At 39.0% G+C, this 16,537-nt stretch overlaps 1 protein-coding gene across 1 annotated transcript in view; it reads left to right on the top strand.

Annotated features, from left to right (window-relative positions):
* The first annotated feature begins 305 nt into the window (after nt 1–305).
* The window catches only part of LOC114420548 (protein FAR1-RELATED SEQUENCE 5-like), a 51,090-nt gene continuing 34,858 nt past the window's right edge, over nt 306–16,537 (top strand). The window contains exons 1-3 of the mRNA XM_028386413.1: nt 306–533; nt 3,657–3,759; nt 4,393–4,394. Coding sequence (XP_028242214.1) covers nt 306–533; nt 3,657–3,759; nt 4,393–4,394 — 333 coding nt within the window. The remainder of the gene's footprint in view (nt 534–3,656; nt 3,760–4,392; nt 4,395–16,537) is intronic.

Here is a 16,537-nt window from a genome sequence, read left to right as displayed (position 1 = left end):
GGATTTGAAAGAAATTTAATGCTTTCATGGTAGGATATGTTGAGACTTTTATCAATTGGTTTATATTGCAGCTTCTGTCTGAATCAAAATTTCTAGGTATCATCTTCTCGTTTTGGTCTAAGGAACTTGTGAAAGGATAGCCTTTTGGTGCCTTCGTAGTGCTCTTCCCTATTGGTGAACTACTAAGTTTTGCCACACAGGTATCTCTATTTATACTTTGAAACGATAGCCTGTTTAATTAGGTGGTGAATGATATGTTATTTTTCTTGCATGGTGCCTTTTTGCACACAATTAGAGAAGTAGGTATGCTTAATCCTAGAGCGAGCAGTAGTAAGCCGAAGAGGAAGAGGGCAGAGATACAATGCTCAAAGTTGACCATTGGCAAAGACGAAGAGAAAGATGTTATGAAGGAAGAAATTGCCTCAAAGGATGGAATTTTATCTATCCCTATGGCCTATTCTCCAAAGAATGTGAGATCTCCTGCCATATTTATCCATGACAATGCTTCTCTGAAAAAGCGTCTTGTTAAGAAGGTATTTTACAAGCTAATAATCATGTTGAGAAACTTCTACTTTGGTATAGGTTGTCAGCTCTTGTTTCTTATGTTCTCTAAATTATGATGGAAATATCAAAATATTATTAGCTTAGCGTGTGTTATTCGTTTAGTTTTGGCTTTCTTATTTATCGTTTAGAAATGGAAAATTCTAAACTCACATGAGGATGCACAAGAAGAATCTAAATGATTTTTGGGCCGACATATATAATTCATGAGGTTGGTATCATCTCCTGAAATTACTTTTGCTATATGACAAGTTTTTAACTTTAGTGAACAGAGTCGATAAAGTAGAGGATGCATAACAGGAAATTCAAGAAAACAAAAGCTAATCATTTCATGATAATAGAGTATGGCTTGTTTACTACAAATGATTTTGAATAATTAATGTTGTTTGAAGTCAAACCACATGTTCGTATACCAAGAACGTGTAATCGATTCTGTGGTGTCATAAGTAAACTTTCTTATCATTTTCGTCTATTTCCAACTATTGTATTATAGTTTGTGTAATATCTTCATGCATAATGAAACTTATGCTGTACTGTAGTCGAATTGCTTAAAAAATCTTCGGTGTGGGCGAAAGCTATCGTGTTTTTTTTAGGAACCTATAACACGCCATTTTCCTGTCAACTCTCACATAGTAGGTGAGTTATATTGTTTGAATCTCTTCAGGTTTTTGGTATTCTTTTTGTTTTATCTTTTTGGGGTCTTTGAAGTAAGCATGGCATGCAGGTCTCTCTTATACTTCAGAAAAGTTGGTTGACATAGAGGAATATGTCTCAGTTTGGACCAATGATTTGAGTCCTGTTTTTGTGGTATGTTTAAATTTTGTCAACATGACACATGATCTGATATGTTGGTTTCAAACATCCTCATAGCTTCTTTTATGTGTTTTCAGGTAGGCACATTGGTGAATAGGAAAGTAAAAGGGGACTATATGCATGATTATATTTCAGGATTAATTACTGAAAATGTGTTTTTATTTTTTTATCTTAAAAATATTAAAAATCAATTAGTTGATGGTATTTTTATTACACTGCTTGGAATATAAATGAGAGAGAGTGAGAGAGAGAGAATTCTGGGATTTTCCTTCAAGGTTTATCCCAGTGTGTCTGTGACCAAAGCTGGATACGTATACTTGAGCTTAAATAACGGCTAATATAAATTTTAAGAGTCAAGGATGAAACAAAGAGTGAAACATACATTGCTTACCTATCATGTATTATCAAGTTTTAGAGTTGAATTTTTTCATGAGAATATTGACATATGGCCTGATGGCTGATATGAATCTCATGCTGAAGGAATAACAAAATTGTCTCTTTTTCCTTAGTCCCTTTTTATGGACCAGACAAAATTTCTTACTCAAATTCTTCTAAAATGTGAGATTTATATGTATTTTCTCTTTTATTTTGGGAACAAATAAAAGAGGGGGTTGTAGGATATTCTTAATTCTTCAAATAGTATAATGTCTTGATAGAAACTTACCCCTCTTGCCTCTTATTATCTTATATTATATTTTTATGTATTTTCTTTTTATATGCCTTTTAAGAGTTTTTGGTAGGTGTTTGAGGAATCACCATGGATCTTATTTGGTCCATGTTTGTTACTTTATTTTAGGCCTAGTGGAATTGAGAGGTTTGATTCTTTTGAATGAGATGTTTATAAATATTCCATCAGTGGGGAAATGATTGCAGTGCATTTATCTATTGTTGGGGTTTGCCCAAGCATAAGTTGCATAAGTGCAAGTATAGAAACTAGGTGATGGTTGATTCTTGTATTTGCCCAAGCATAAGTTGCATAAGTGCAAGTATAGAAACTAGGTGATGGTTGATTCTTGTATTTATTGTTGGAAGAATTAGGGTCTACAAACTAGCATTTATGTTTTCTATATAATGCTCCCAATTTTGGTTTTGGTATCTTGTAAGATTCATATTGTATCCATCTTTTACCTATTGGTTTCTTTAGAAGTGTAGGTCTTCTTTAAAGATAAAGATTGTGTTTTTCTATGGTACATAATATGTTGACTGAATGACTGGTAACAGATTAAATACTATATAGAAATAATCTCTCTGTTATTTTTCTCATGGACTTAGCACCTTGAATGCATAAAATTTGTTTCTGATTGGAGATTAGTGGTGCTAGTGCTACTAGTGCCAGAACCTTCAAGTATAAAATTATCCTTTTCAGCCTTGTGTGCATTCAGTTTTGAGCTTGTTGTAACATTGGTACAGTTTCCAAATTTATTTTTGATGTAGCTCTACGTGGAGCTTGTAGGTCTTGGATCTTCTTCATCAATGGAGTAATTTGATTTTTTAAGTTCAATGGCAGCGGAATGGAGAAGGAAGAAAGATGATTAGAGACTCCACTTCAAGGAGAAGATGAGTCAAGAACAAGCTCACCACCATAGGAAGTCATGGATAAGAGCTTGAAGGTAGGGGAAGATGAGTGGAGGGAGAGGGAGAGAAAGAGCATGAAATTTTATGCCTCGAATGAGGTCTAAACTTTGAAGTGTAATTCTCAAATGATCAAAGTTGAAAAAATGCATACACATGGTCTCTATTTATAGCCTAAGTGTCACAAAATTGGAGGGGAATTTAAATTTCTATTCAAATTTCAGTTGAATTTGTAGAGCCAAATTTTGGAGCCAAATTTTCACTAATTATTATAATTAGTGAATTTTAACTATGGTTTAGTCCACTAATCCAAGATCAAGTCCAAGATTTTCCACTAAGTATGGTTAAGTGTCATGAGGCATGTAAAGCATGAAGGACATGCACAAAATGTGACTATATGATGTGGCAATAGGGTATAGCAAGCAAATGCTCACCTCCCCCTCTAAAATTTAATTGGATTGGGCTTCTCCCAATTCAATTAAATTTATTTTTCAACACACGCATCAAATATTCACTTAATGCATGAGAAATTACAAAACTACCCCTAATACAAAAACTAGTCTACGTGCCCTAAAATACAAGGGCTGAAAAATCCTACATTTCTAGGGTATCCTACCTACATTATGGAGCCCTAAATACAAGGTCCAACAATAATGAAATCCTAATCTAATATGTACAAAGATAAGTGGGCTCATACTTAGCCCATAGGCCCAAAATCTACCCTAAGGCTCATGAGAACCCTAAGGCCTTCACTTGCATCTCTGGCCCAATCTTTTTGGAGTCTTCTATCCAATGCCCTTGGGGGGGAGGGGGGTAGGATTGCATCAATTTCTATGCTATTGATGCAGTTTATTCAATAGTTCTTTATGAGCCACTTTAAAGTAAATTATGTTGTTTCAATAAGTCTCATGCCTTCTTGTTTAACAGTTTCCAAAGTTGTTCTTGGCATTATGTGCGAAGAGGCAAAGGGGAAAGGCACACTCCTTCCCCACTTCTTCATCTGCTATGCCACACTTAGCTTCCCCCCACCCCCCTAACCCTCATTGTATGAAACTAGAAGTGCCTCATTTTAATGGTTTCGACCCATCGGGTTGGATCCTTAAGATCACTCAATTCTTTGAATACCACTCTACTCCTGACCACGAGTGCCTAACCATTGCTTCCTTCTACATGGAGGGCCCCGCTTTGGCTTGGTTTCAGTGGATTACCCACAATGGTCAGCTTGCTTCTTTGCTTGGTTTTCTTCAGCCTTTGGAAGCGCGCTTTTCCCTATCCCAGTACAATGATCCTACTGGAGCTTTGTTCAAACTCACACAATGTGGCTCCGTCACCAATTATCTCTCTGAGTTTGAGACTCTTGCCAATTGCATCATTGGTCTTTCGTCACTCTTTCTCTTGAGTTGCTTCATCTCGAGATTAGCCCTGAAGATCCACTAGAAGGTTCAGGAGTTACAACCTTTGACATTGGTTCAGGCAGCAGGTTTAGCCAGACTCTAGGAGGAGAAGTTCAGCGACTTTCGTTGTTCTCCTCGTGGCAAACCCATCTCTCACTCCATCTTGGCCCTGCACTATTCTCTCACCTCGACTCAAAGTACTTCTTCACCTATGTTACCATCCCCTCCCAAACCACCGCGATTCCCTTCAAACGTCTATCTCCCGAGGAGTTAGTGACACGTCGCGAGAAGGACCTATGTTTTAATTGCAATGAGAAGTTCCATAAAGGTCACAAGTGTGTCTCCAAGGTTTTCTTGCTGATAGCAGAGGAAGATGATGACTCGCAGGAGGCCCATGGCCTTATGGATCCGCTGCTTGACTCTCAGGAAGCACTAGCCTCATCTCAAGCCCAAATCAGTTTACACACTCTTTCAGGTCACTTAGCTCCAAAAACATTATGATTATTAGGCCATATAGCGGATCAGGAGGTGGTTATACTAATTGATGGGAGTAGCACCCACAATTTTGTGCAAGAACATTTGGTCCCACATTTTGGGCTTACATATGCGACCCACGAATTCACTTTGGGTCATGGTGGGTAACGGTCACGAAATTAAATGTAACCGTCTTTGTGAAAGAGTGACTGTAAAGTGAGCTAGATACATAGGAATTTGAATTCCCTGGTCAATAATTCTCATATTAGCACTAATCCACTTATTAGACCACGCATTCACATTGTTACCATCACTTGACTATCGTCTTGGATTTTGGCTTCCAAAGGCTACTGCCCTGAATATCCTCTAAAATACTTCTGTTTCAGCACGTCAACCCTGAATCTTCCTCTTCATTCCTAATAGCCCAAGCCATTTTCATCAAACATGTTGTGTTCATGTGAACCAGATTACACATTGTAGTGCCACCATTAGCCTTAGGAAGCATCATACTATTCCAATGAACAACATGAACTCTCCTCTAGTGCTAGTATCTCCCCAAATAAAACCTCTTTGTAACTTTTGTATCTCTTGGAGAACCATGACAAGAATGGTGGTTGTCATCATCGGATAGATAAGAATTGATTGGATTACTAGCTTGGCTAGAGTTATCCTACCTGCCAAGGACAATTGGCTTTCCAACCTGAGAGTTTGGTAGCAACTTTGTCCAAAAGATAGTTGAAATAAGCTCTTCTAGGGGCTTTTCCAGCAAAGGGATCCCTAAACATCTCCCTAAGGAACCAACTTCATTAAAACCAGAAATCTTCACCAGGTTCAAATGCTCCTACGGGTTGACATTTTTCGAAAAGATGTTGGTCTTGTCATTACTAATAAGCTGCCTCGATATGCCATAGAATAAATCCATAGCTTTCTTGATAGCCTTTGTGGTACTCTCATATGCTTGGCCAAAAAGAAGCAAATCATCTACGAACATGAGATGGACACTAAAAGGCCAATTCTCCCAACTTTCATAGGGACCCAAACACCTGCATCCGCAAATTAAGAAAAAATGTGAGATATTTTGTCCACGCAAAGGTCAAATAAGTAAGGAGACATGTGGTCTCCTTACCTTGGACCTCGTTGGGGAGCAAAGAAAGGAGCCCTGCCCCCATTCCACATGACATTAGATTGAACCGAGGGATGCAATTCATGATAATGTCTCTGACATGCTAAGGGGAACCAACTTCCTTAATAACATCATCCATAAAACTCTACTTCATGCGACCGTAGGCTTTAGCCAGATCCACTTTGATAACAAAGTAACCAAGTTTGCCTCTCATTTTTCTCATGCTATGCTTTATATCTCATGCCACTACAACATTTTCATAGATACTATGAGTAGGAATAAACCTAGATTGATGGGGGGGGGGGATAATATAGGGCATGATGGGCTTAAGCCTATTAACCAAGATCTTGGTTTGAACTTTGTAGGAGACATTACATAGAGAAATCGACCTGAACTGGTTAATAAACTCTGGGGTTGCCACTTTAGGGATCAGACAAATATAATTTTGTTAAGCTTATAAATCTCTTGCAAGTTGTTCCCCAATGAGTTGATGGTTTGGCACAAAGAGTATTTGACCATTTTCCAGGAGTGATAAAAGAACCTAGCAAGGTAGCCATTTGGACCTGGAGCTTTCCAGGGTTCCATTGAGAACGAAGCATCATGAATTTCCTTCATATCAATGGGGGATTCAAGGGACTGCTCCTCATCCTGAAGAAGACTAAGGAGGGAATAATTTGTTTGGTACCAAGTCATATCTTCCTCATCTTCCTCCAAAAAGAAAAGTTGTTGGTAAAAAACTATTAACCATGACTTGGATTTGCTTATCATTGTCTACCCATTACCATTGACATCTCTCAACATTTGAATCTTATTCTTCCTCCAATTTTTTATGGCTTTCAAGTGGTAGTAACGTGTTTTATGATCTCTATCACACAACCATTTCACTCTAGATCTTTGAAACCATTAAAGCTCTTATTGGTAAAGAAGAGTCTCAAGCTGCTGGTGGAGCTCCTTCTTAAATTTGTAGAGGAAATGTTAACTCGCCCATCATGAATAACTCTTTGAATTCCTCCCAAATGAGCTTTAATTTTCCTTTTGACTACCATAATTCTACCAGAAACATTTGGCCCCCAAACTTTAAGACCTTCCTCAACCTTATAAATTTTTTTAATAAGGTCCAAATCCTTAGGCTAGAGATTGGCAAGATGACTGTCATAAGATGCATGAGTCTGCTAAGAACATTCTATACGAAAAGGCCTTATAGCATTTGCACCTAAACTTTGTCTTTATTCTAAGCCACACAAATTCCTTTAGCATACCCTCTACCTTCACTATAATCATAAGAGTCAAATCCTAGTCTCTAAAAAGAAGCCTCCAAATTGGCAGGACTCGTTCTTATTTCCATAACAACAACCATATAAGGTTTATTAGCCTCAACACACTACTTACATTAATGATACAAAGTTGATTCCCATCTCCTCAAGAAAATATTGTTTTGGTGTATAGTCGTAAAAACCAAAGAAAAAGAATTAACTCCCTGATAGTCCCCACCCTCAAAAGATGGTGTCTTAGTAATAAGTTCCATATATGCTATTGAAGTATGGCAAGAAAGGCTAGCTTGATTGTCAGGACAAGTCTCGAAACCTCCAGCTCTATCACAAGAGTGGTATTGAGGATCCGAAAGTCGAACAAGATGTTTGCTCGAGCTGTCTCCATCTAGCATATGGTCATCAAGATGAACTCCATTAAGGATTTAAACCCTTTCCCCATTAGTGTCCAATCTGCTGCACTCCTTATTACCATATTTTATAACCAAGTAATTCTCCTTGTGTTTCTATTTTTGAGAGTAGCTTTTGTCTCTCACTTCATTAATGACAGCTACCCCGATTGACACATATATTTAATGTTTGTCCTTCCATGTCCATCTGCTGTTTTCCTTTAGTGACATTGGGATTAGCAAAATCCATTTCTTTTTATGATTCTATTGGGACCACATACAAAGGGCTGATTTTCCTTTGTCCCTTGTGTTGTTTCCCTTCTCTATACTATTTTGTCCCTTCTGACCTACTACAGGACTTGTCGGTGGTTGGTAAAAGGACACATCACCATCATTGTTCTCCTTTTGGCCACTTAGAATAGAATAACAAGATAGATTTTTTTCCCCAAAGTACACACCTCTTGCACTTCTAAATCCCAAACTACACCACTTTGGAAAGGCACTAAGAAGTCGGGAGTTGGCAACCCGACTTCTCAACGGTTTATTTTTTTTTTTATTTTTTACAAAATATTTTTTTAGTTAACATTTTAATTATTTTTTTAAAAAATTATTGACTTGTTTTATTAATATTTTTTTGCATTAATAAAAAAATATTTTAATACTATTATTTTATTAAATATAATTTTTTTGTTTATGTCATTTAATTTTTTTTTCAAAAATGATAATATTTTTTGTTTAACAATTTATTTATAGAATAACATTACATCATATATAAAATATATAATATTTTTCTAAGGGAAAGTTAAAGATGAAGGTATATTGGGACAATTGTTTCTGTTATGGCCTTGTTGTCGGCAAATTCCACATTTTTTTTCTAATTTCCCGTTCATTTTCTTGTTCATCCATCTCAATAGGAATGAGAGTTGAAACCGGACAACCCTTTGTACTCCTCCTTTTCCTTGGATCAGGACCCTACTGATCTCCTTCATGCCACATTAATTGGTGTGGTAGTAAACCAAAGGAGTTGTCGTAGACGTGCAAATTGTTTTGTAAAGTGAATAATGGTGGCACGTAGTTCATGGGATTAACATTGACAGATTTACAAGCAGTCAGGACGTGAGAATCCAATAAGTGTTTAGCCTAACATTCACCACAATCACAATTTTGGAATTGTAACACGACCTTAAACCTTTTGGGTGGTCTGGGTGTTTGAAGTCGGACTTGGGTATCTATTACAATAAATGGTTGTGTCTATTGAATTCGTTAACAATGTGTGTATTGGATTCTTGCTAACTGCTATTCATTGCCTTGGAGATGACTTCAGAATACTGTGAGCCGGAGTTGATCATTGCCTGGGTTTGTCAGCCTCTAATAGCAAAGAGTTTTACGGTCTTAAAGTACGTCTCCTCAACCAACGATGCCACCAATAAATGTCTTGCTTTTGAACATGGAATTGACCGACTCAGATAAATTTGTAATCATATGTCCCCAACATTTCCCCTCATCGAAGCATTGTACCCAATATTTTTTGGGTAACCGATCAAGCCGTTCAGCTGCACGTGGCTTATTCGCACGAATATTCCCTAGATGTCGCCAGTGCATCTTCTCCGTGTATGCGTACCCTATAAATATTCAATCAATTTATTACATTATGAAATTTGTTTCAAAGTAAAGTTTAACGAAGAAATAAAATAGATTCTTCAAATAGATTCTCACCAGCATGCATGAGTGGTTTCTTCAAATGTTTTCATTTTGAGTTACCGTGAAGGAAATCTTGTGCAATGTGGCGCAGGCAAAAGAAATGGGATGTGTCCTAAACCCATAAGTTACTTTGGTTGTTGTAGGCACTTATAATCGAGGGATGCCTATCTGAAATGAGAGGAATGTTACTTTGTGGAGTAACACGCCTTCTCAAATTCTTTAGGATAAACCCCAACGCTAAAGTTGTCTCCCTTTCTACAATGGCATAGGAAATTGGGAAGATATGATTAGCATTGTCTTGTGTTGTAGCTATCAATGATGTGTCAATATCTTCCTGTAAAGCCATGTACCATCTACTTGTACTATGGGTTTGTAAAATGTAAACCCATTAATGCATGGACCAAATGACCAAAACACACGTTTAAGCATTTTTTTTGCTAGGTATGATTTCTCCCTCCTCAAACACGGATTCTCTTTGAGCAGCGACCATAGTCCCGGAAACACAAGATTGTAAAGCTCCCAAAAGTTTTGGTAGTTCGGCATATGATTCTTCCCAATTTCCATGAATCATCTCCAATGCTCTTTGCTTTGCTAACCATGTCTTTCTATAGGATGGAGTATAATTCATAAACGTTTTGATCTCTGCAATTAATGCTTTGATGGAAACTGTTGGGTTTGTTTTGACAATGGATTGGATTATCTATGCTATGATGTGTTTTTCGAGTTGCCAATGATTTTGTTTGAGCATTGGCTCGAGACAAGTGTGATGACCTATAATACTCTTGATAATCCATTTCTTATGCCTCTTTGAATTGCATGTGCCTAAGATCCATGTACAATATGATTTACACATGAAGTTTAGCCTTTTCTGGTCAAAATATATTGTTTTGCAATCAAAATGATTTCTAATGTTGTATTCTTTGACTGCTTGAATATATTGTGCTTTTTCATCAAAGGCCATGCCAACCTCGAGTGCACTGGTTGGTGGTTGTACATGGTCTTGTTGCTGAACGAAATGGTTGATTAATGTATTATGGTAGGTGCTCATGGTTCAACTCCACTAGACGCCTAGGTTGGTGATATTGTAATAGAGGTGACGGAGGCGACGTTGGTACGGCAACACCCTCATCATCGCTTTGGTCATTGTTGTGACGAAACAACTATTGATCCTCGTGCTCACTAAAATCATTCATGTTTTCTTCGTGAAATTGTATAATGAGATTTTTGTTAGTGATAGGATGTTCATTTCGGTTTGATGTCTGTGTTTGTGGTTGTTGTTATGAGGGTGACGTAAAATATTGTGATGAAGGATGGTTTTGTTAGTCAAAGGAGGTTTGTTGGGCATAAAAAAATAATCATTTTGGGATAATAATTGTGTGTATGAAGTATAAATGTTAAAGGCGTCTTGTGTTTCAAGGTTATTGTATGAAGACACTGGATCATTGAGGTCTAGATTGTTGTACGGTAATTTTTGTGGAGGCGGTAGTTGTAGTTGTGGATACAACGGTTGTGGAGACGATAATTATGGTTGTGGAGACGATGGTTATGATTAAGGAATAAGCTCAATAACATCATACAATTTTGCAGAATTCAATTCAGGATTTTGGACAATTATTTCCACCACGTCTTTGAGATCATCATTGTCGAGTAGTTGTGTTGAAATAAAATGTGTCTAACCATGATGAAATGAAATAGGGACACAATATAACAATTGAGCAACTGTTTTAGTTGCCTGAGTAGGGGGACAGTTGTTGATTTTCTGAATCAATTGTGCTAACATAATAGAACAACTCATGTATAGAAATATTGGGTTCGCACATGAGTACACTGATCCTTGAATTGGGTCGTGTGCAATCTGACCATGGTGGTAAATGACAATCGATATTTCTTTAGGAGGAGCCATTGGTGGTGTTTGTGGGATATGAGTGGGAAGACTGTGAGAGTTAGGAATAGAGGTTTTTTTGCGAGAATGTTTTTGCGTGTAATGTGTTGTGAAATGGTGGGATTATATATAGGGTAAGAAAATTTGGTACAAGAGTTAGGTGGGAGGGTTACGTGGCAAAGTTAGGTAGGAGAGTTAGGTGGGAGACATAGGTAGAATAGTTAGTGCATGTGAGTGAACAGTGGAGCTATGTAAATTTTGAAAGATAATCTATTTTTTGTATCATGACTGTTGATCGCACTGTTCTGCATCACACACAGAGTCCACACGTATTATTGAGAACCACATTAATGCGATAAACATACATATGTGGGTGAACAGTGTGTAGCTGCGTACATTAGAGACTGCAGTCTGTTCGTCGCATCATGATGTTGAGCGCACTATTCCACATCGCGTATGGAGCCCACACGGATTATTGAGAACCACATTAATGAAATTCTCGGTGCATGTGAGTAAACAATGTGCAACAGCGCACGTCCGTTGCATGATAACTAATCAGCACACTATTTCGCATCGTCCACGCGAATTATTGAGAATTGCATTAATGGGATTCTCGATGCATGTGAGTGAACAGTGTGCAATAGCACACATTAAAGATGACAGTCTGTTAGTTTCATGATGACTATTGATCACACTGTTCTGCATCGCGCACCGAGCCCACATGGATTATTGAGAACCACATTAATGGGGTTCTCGATGCATGTGAATGAGTAGTGTGCAGCAGTATGCATCAAAGATGACAGTTGTCTATTGCATGATGATCGTTGACCGCATTGTTTCGCATTGAAAATTGAACCCACGCGGATTATTGAGAACCACATTAATGGGGTTCTCGGTGCATATGAGTGAATAGTATGCAGCAGCGCAGATTAAAGACAACAGACTATCTGTTGCTTGATGACTATTAACCGTACTTTTTCGCATCATGCTCCGAGTCCACATGGATTATTGAGAACCACATTAATGGGGTTCTCATTGCATGTGAGTGAGCAATGTCCAGTACTGCACATTAAAGACGACAATCTGTCCGTTGCAAGATGACTGTTGACTGCATTGTTCTGCATCGCGCATTGAGCCCATGCAGATTATTGAGAACTATATTAATGGGGTTCTCGATGCATATGAGTGAAAAGTGTGCAACAACGCACATTAAAGACAACAGTCTATCCGTTACTTGATGACTGTTGACCGCACTGTTTTGCATCATGCACTGAGCCCATTCGGATTATTAAGAACCACATTAATGGGGTTCTTGGTGCATGTGAGTGAATAGTGTGTAACAACACACATTAAAGATGACAATCTATCCATTGCATGATGACTGTTGACCACACTATTCCGCATCGTGCACCAAGCCCACGTAAATTATTGAGAACCACAATAATAGGGTTCTTGGTGCATGTGAGGGAACAGTGTGTAGTAGCGCACATTAAAGACCCCAGTCTATCCGTTGCATGATGACTATTGACCGCACCATCCCGCATCGCGCACCGAGCCCACGCAGATTATTGAGAACCACATTAATGGGGTTGTCGATGCATATGAGGGTTAGGTACGAGACTGTTCACATGGATTATTGTGAAATGGTGGGTCGTGACTGTTCACGACATTGATCTGCATCTATGCAATGAAGCATCTAGGCTAATATTATTGAAGTAAATTGAAAAAAACTGTGGCGTCCCTAAATTAATGACTGGTTTAATAGTAATAATTTAAATAACAAAACCCATGGTAAATTTTTTTTTTCTTTTTCTTTCTCATTTCTTTCTCTTTTCACCATAACTAGGTTTAGAAGGAAAATCCTCACTATAAAGTCTTGAATGACCAGTTCACAACTCTATTCAGAGTCATTTCTTTCTTACCGTTCATAATCTCTAAACTATTTTGCTTTTTCAAAAGGAAGAATGTACCAGCCATTACTTTAGGTCGTCACGTGAAAACAAAAGAATATAATACGGTCGATAAACTCTTTTACAACTAAAGTTGCTAATGCTTTCTTTTCAAATAACAAGATCGATCATAAATGCATTCATCATTTAAAGCTGTCCAAAATATGGGAGTTTTACAAAATACATAGTGTCATCCAGAGCAAAGGTGTTCATAGTGGTGGCTTCAACCACATGTATACAATCATCAAATGCCTATACATCAGGTCTACCCATACAAAAACAAAAGAGTAAACCTAACAGTCAGTCCTAGATACACCCACCCTCAAAAGTATACAAAACGAATCCAAAGAGCTGTCCACTAGGATGAAGAGCCTCCGCTGATCGCCATCTCCCCCGGACCACCATCCTCCGTAGAGTCTGCCTCAGATGCCGACATGACTTCCTCGGGAGAATCCACCTCAAGAAGTGGATCCTCATCACCCTCTAGAAAGTCAAGGGCATCCACAGCAGGCTCAGGAGGTAGCTCCTCCAGATCCTCCTCGGGATCTTCCTCGAATGACGTTACCTCGATCACTTGGACGGGCTCCACTAGACGATATGGTGTAGGCGTGGGTAGTATCCACTCCACAGTGCGCTGAAGCGTCCGTGCAGGTTCATCTGGATGCACCAAAGAAGTAGCCGTGAATCGAATGGTGCCCCGAAATCGGCACCTCGTGTTGCCTTCGAGGGTCTCCCAAACTCCCTCTAGGCACTCCATCTCTACTCGATCACGGATTAGCTGTGCCGTCATCACGATCTACAAGAAAGAAAAGAAAGGGGTAGACTCTTTCACAAGAATCTATCTATGCCGCCGCACAAATGCGTCTCATAACCACTACATGCAATTAAAAAGGAGTATCTTAAGGCTTTTCATCTCTGGTAATCGATTACACAGCCTTGGTAATCGATTACCAGAGGCTAAACTTGAATTACACAGCCTCAGGACATGAAATATGCAAAAATGCACTGTGTAATCGATTACACATACCTGGTAATCGATTACCAGTGACCCATTCCTCTGTGTAATCGATTGCACAGGCTGGTAATCAATTACCAGAGGCCTCCACCATCTCCCAGTTCCCTTTTTAAGCCTGGTAATCGATTACACCCCTTGGTAATCGATTACCAGAGGCTTCCCTAGCTTCCTGTCTTCATTTTTAAGCCTTGTAATCGATTACCCACCCTTGGTAATCGATTACTAGAGACCATATCTCACATATCAATCAAGTTTCATAGCTGGCCAGCCACCACAAGCCTCCTTGCTTTGTGGTCTTTGTTCCTTTTATCTGTTGACTGCCAGGAGCTCGCCTACTTAGGTACATCACAGGTTCTCACTGACCGACTATGCCCCGGTTGGGTCGGGATTGGTCAAGCTTGGTTTTGGGCAATAGCACCCCACCTGACGTCCCCAAGGTCTCCTGACCCCCGCGACATATCTCCAGGTACCACTCTGTGGTCAACAATAAAGCAGGAAGTTTCACCCATCAACACTTCCTCATCTCAAGCTTGTAGGATTATGGGGTACCCATCACATGTGGTACTAGGTGGCGGTCGGGCGATGGTGCACAACAAGTTTTCTACATCCACAATGCGCGCATAAACCCACCATCCACTGTTGCCCACCTCCAACTTAGCTCACGTACTCCCACGTAGCCCATATCCTCGTTTCTCTCAACACCGGGTCCCCATCAATCCTCCCAAGCTTCCACAACATCCAAGCAAAACAACATTCAAACAGCACAGCTATCACATCCAAGCAAAACAGAGCAAAGGCAGAAAACTCTGCCAAAACACCAACCAAATCACAGCTTTTCTCACTTAAAGACCCCAGTAACAATTCCTTTGATCCAATTCGTTAACCGTTGGATCGACTCCAAAATTTTACTGGAAGTCTATAGTAAATAAGCCTACATTTTGACCGTTGGGATCTACTAGCAAACATTCAGAACTCATTCTGCACTACTCTTTCCACAGCCAACCACACACAAGCATTTTTCTGCACAAAGCCAAAATCCTGCTGCACCTATTTTGACAGCAAAATTCTGCATAAGTGCAGATTTCGAAAATCACACTTCCTCTCATCCAATCTTGCCCAAATCAATTCCTACAAGTCCCAAATCATGTATCAATCATGTCTAACCCAAAACCAAGCTTCAAAACACAGCAACACAGAATCTAGGTGTCCAACACCCCTCCATTCAATGGGTTTTCTAGGTTTGAGAAGTGAAATTTAGAATGAGGTAAATTTGAAGCAAACTCTCACCTCACACAAGTCCATAACATCAATCTAAACTTGCTCAAACTGAATTTACACCTAAAATTCCACCGAATCAAAATTTGACTCCTCAACACCCAATTTTGCCCTAGAAATGGCTCTTGGTTCACTTTGGTCATTTGTTTTTCTCTCTAGCACAGCCTAACCGTTCTCACGTGTTCTAAATGGCATTTCAAGCTAAGATTAACTCACTTTAACCTCCATTTACTACAGAATCCAGATTTAACCTTCCAACTCTCAAAGCCTCACTCTTTTTCCACTCACAACACCATATTCTCACTTTCTAACCCTAGGTTAACTCTACCCTTCATCTCTAACAGTTTCCATAAGCAATTTCAGCACATGAACATCACAAGCATCATCATAAAAACCCTAAAACAGAATGGGTATGTTTAACTCATCCAAACATGGCAATTTCGACAAACTTTCAACAAGAGTATTCACAAATAACTACCATGAAGCAGAAAACTAACAAAACTACCCATCATATCTCCCAAAATCCCATACCCACGAAAATTAAGAGAGAAAGAAGTCCACCCAAACCTGAAATTTCGAAGTCCCACTCGTAGACACGCACTTCACGACCCCGAAAATGCCCTCCTTTCGCGATTTGGAGCAGAAATGATGGCCAAAGGTTGGAGCTTTGTTGGGCAACAATGGTGGAGGAAGAAGAGAAGAAGAAGGCTGCGTGAGAGAGAGGGAGAGCTTCTGAATTTTTCTGCTTTGGCTGAGTGAGGAGAGAGAAAAGCTTTTTGGTTTTAAATAAAGGGTTTTCTCTTTTTCTATTATTTTATTTAAGCTATGCCACATGTCTCCGTTTGAGTGGAGCAAGAAGGGCCCACTTTCCCTTTTTAATTGTGACTCATACTCAGCCACAAACAGTGAGAAAAACCTGACCTTTGAAACGCTAAAATCCTGCCTCGGTTTGCGTGCTGTTTCTCTGGTTCCAGTTCCTCGCGTTTCTCTGCGTCCGTCGGGGCCAGTTTTCGAAAGCAAGCAATATATATATCAAAACGCTCAGAATAAAACCCCGAGCATGGTTCAGAGGTTGGTTTCGTTAAATTCTAAGTCGCACGCAAAACGATGATTTTTAAACT

Source organism: Glycine soja, chromosome 7, assembly GCF_004193775.1.
Source record: "Glycine soja cultivar W05 chromosome 7, ASM419377v2, whole genome shotgun sequence".
NCBI classification, from domain to species: Eukaryota; Viridiplantae; Streptophyta; class Magnoliopsida; order Fabales; family Fabaceae; genus Glycine; species Glycine soja.
The sequence above is the reverse complement of the archived record's forward strand: the minus strand, read 5'-3'. Positions and strand labels throughout refer to the sequence as shown.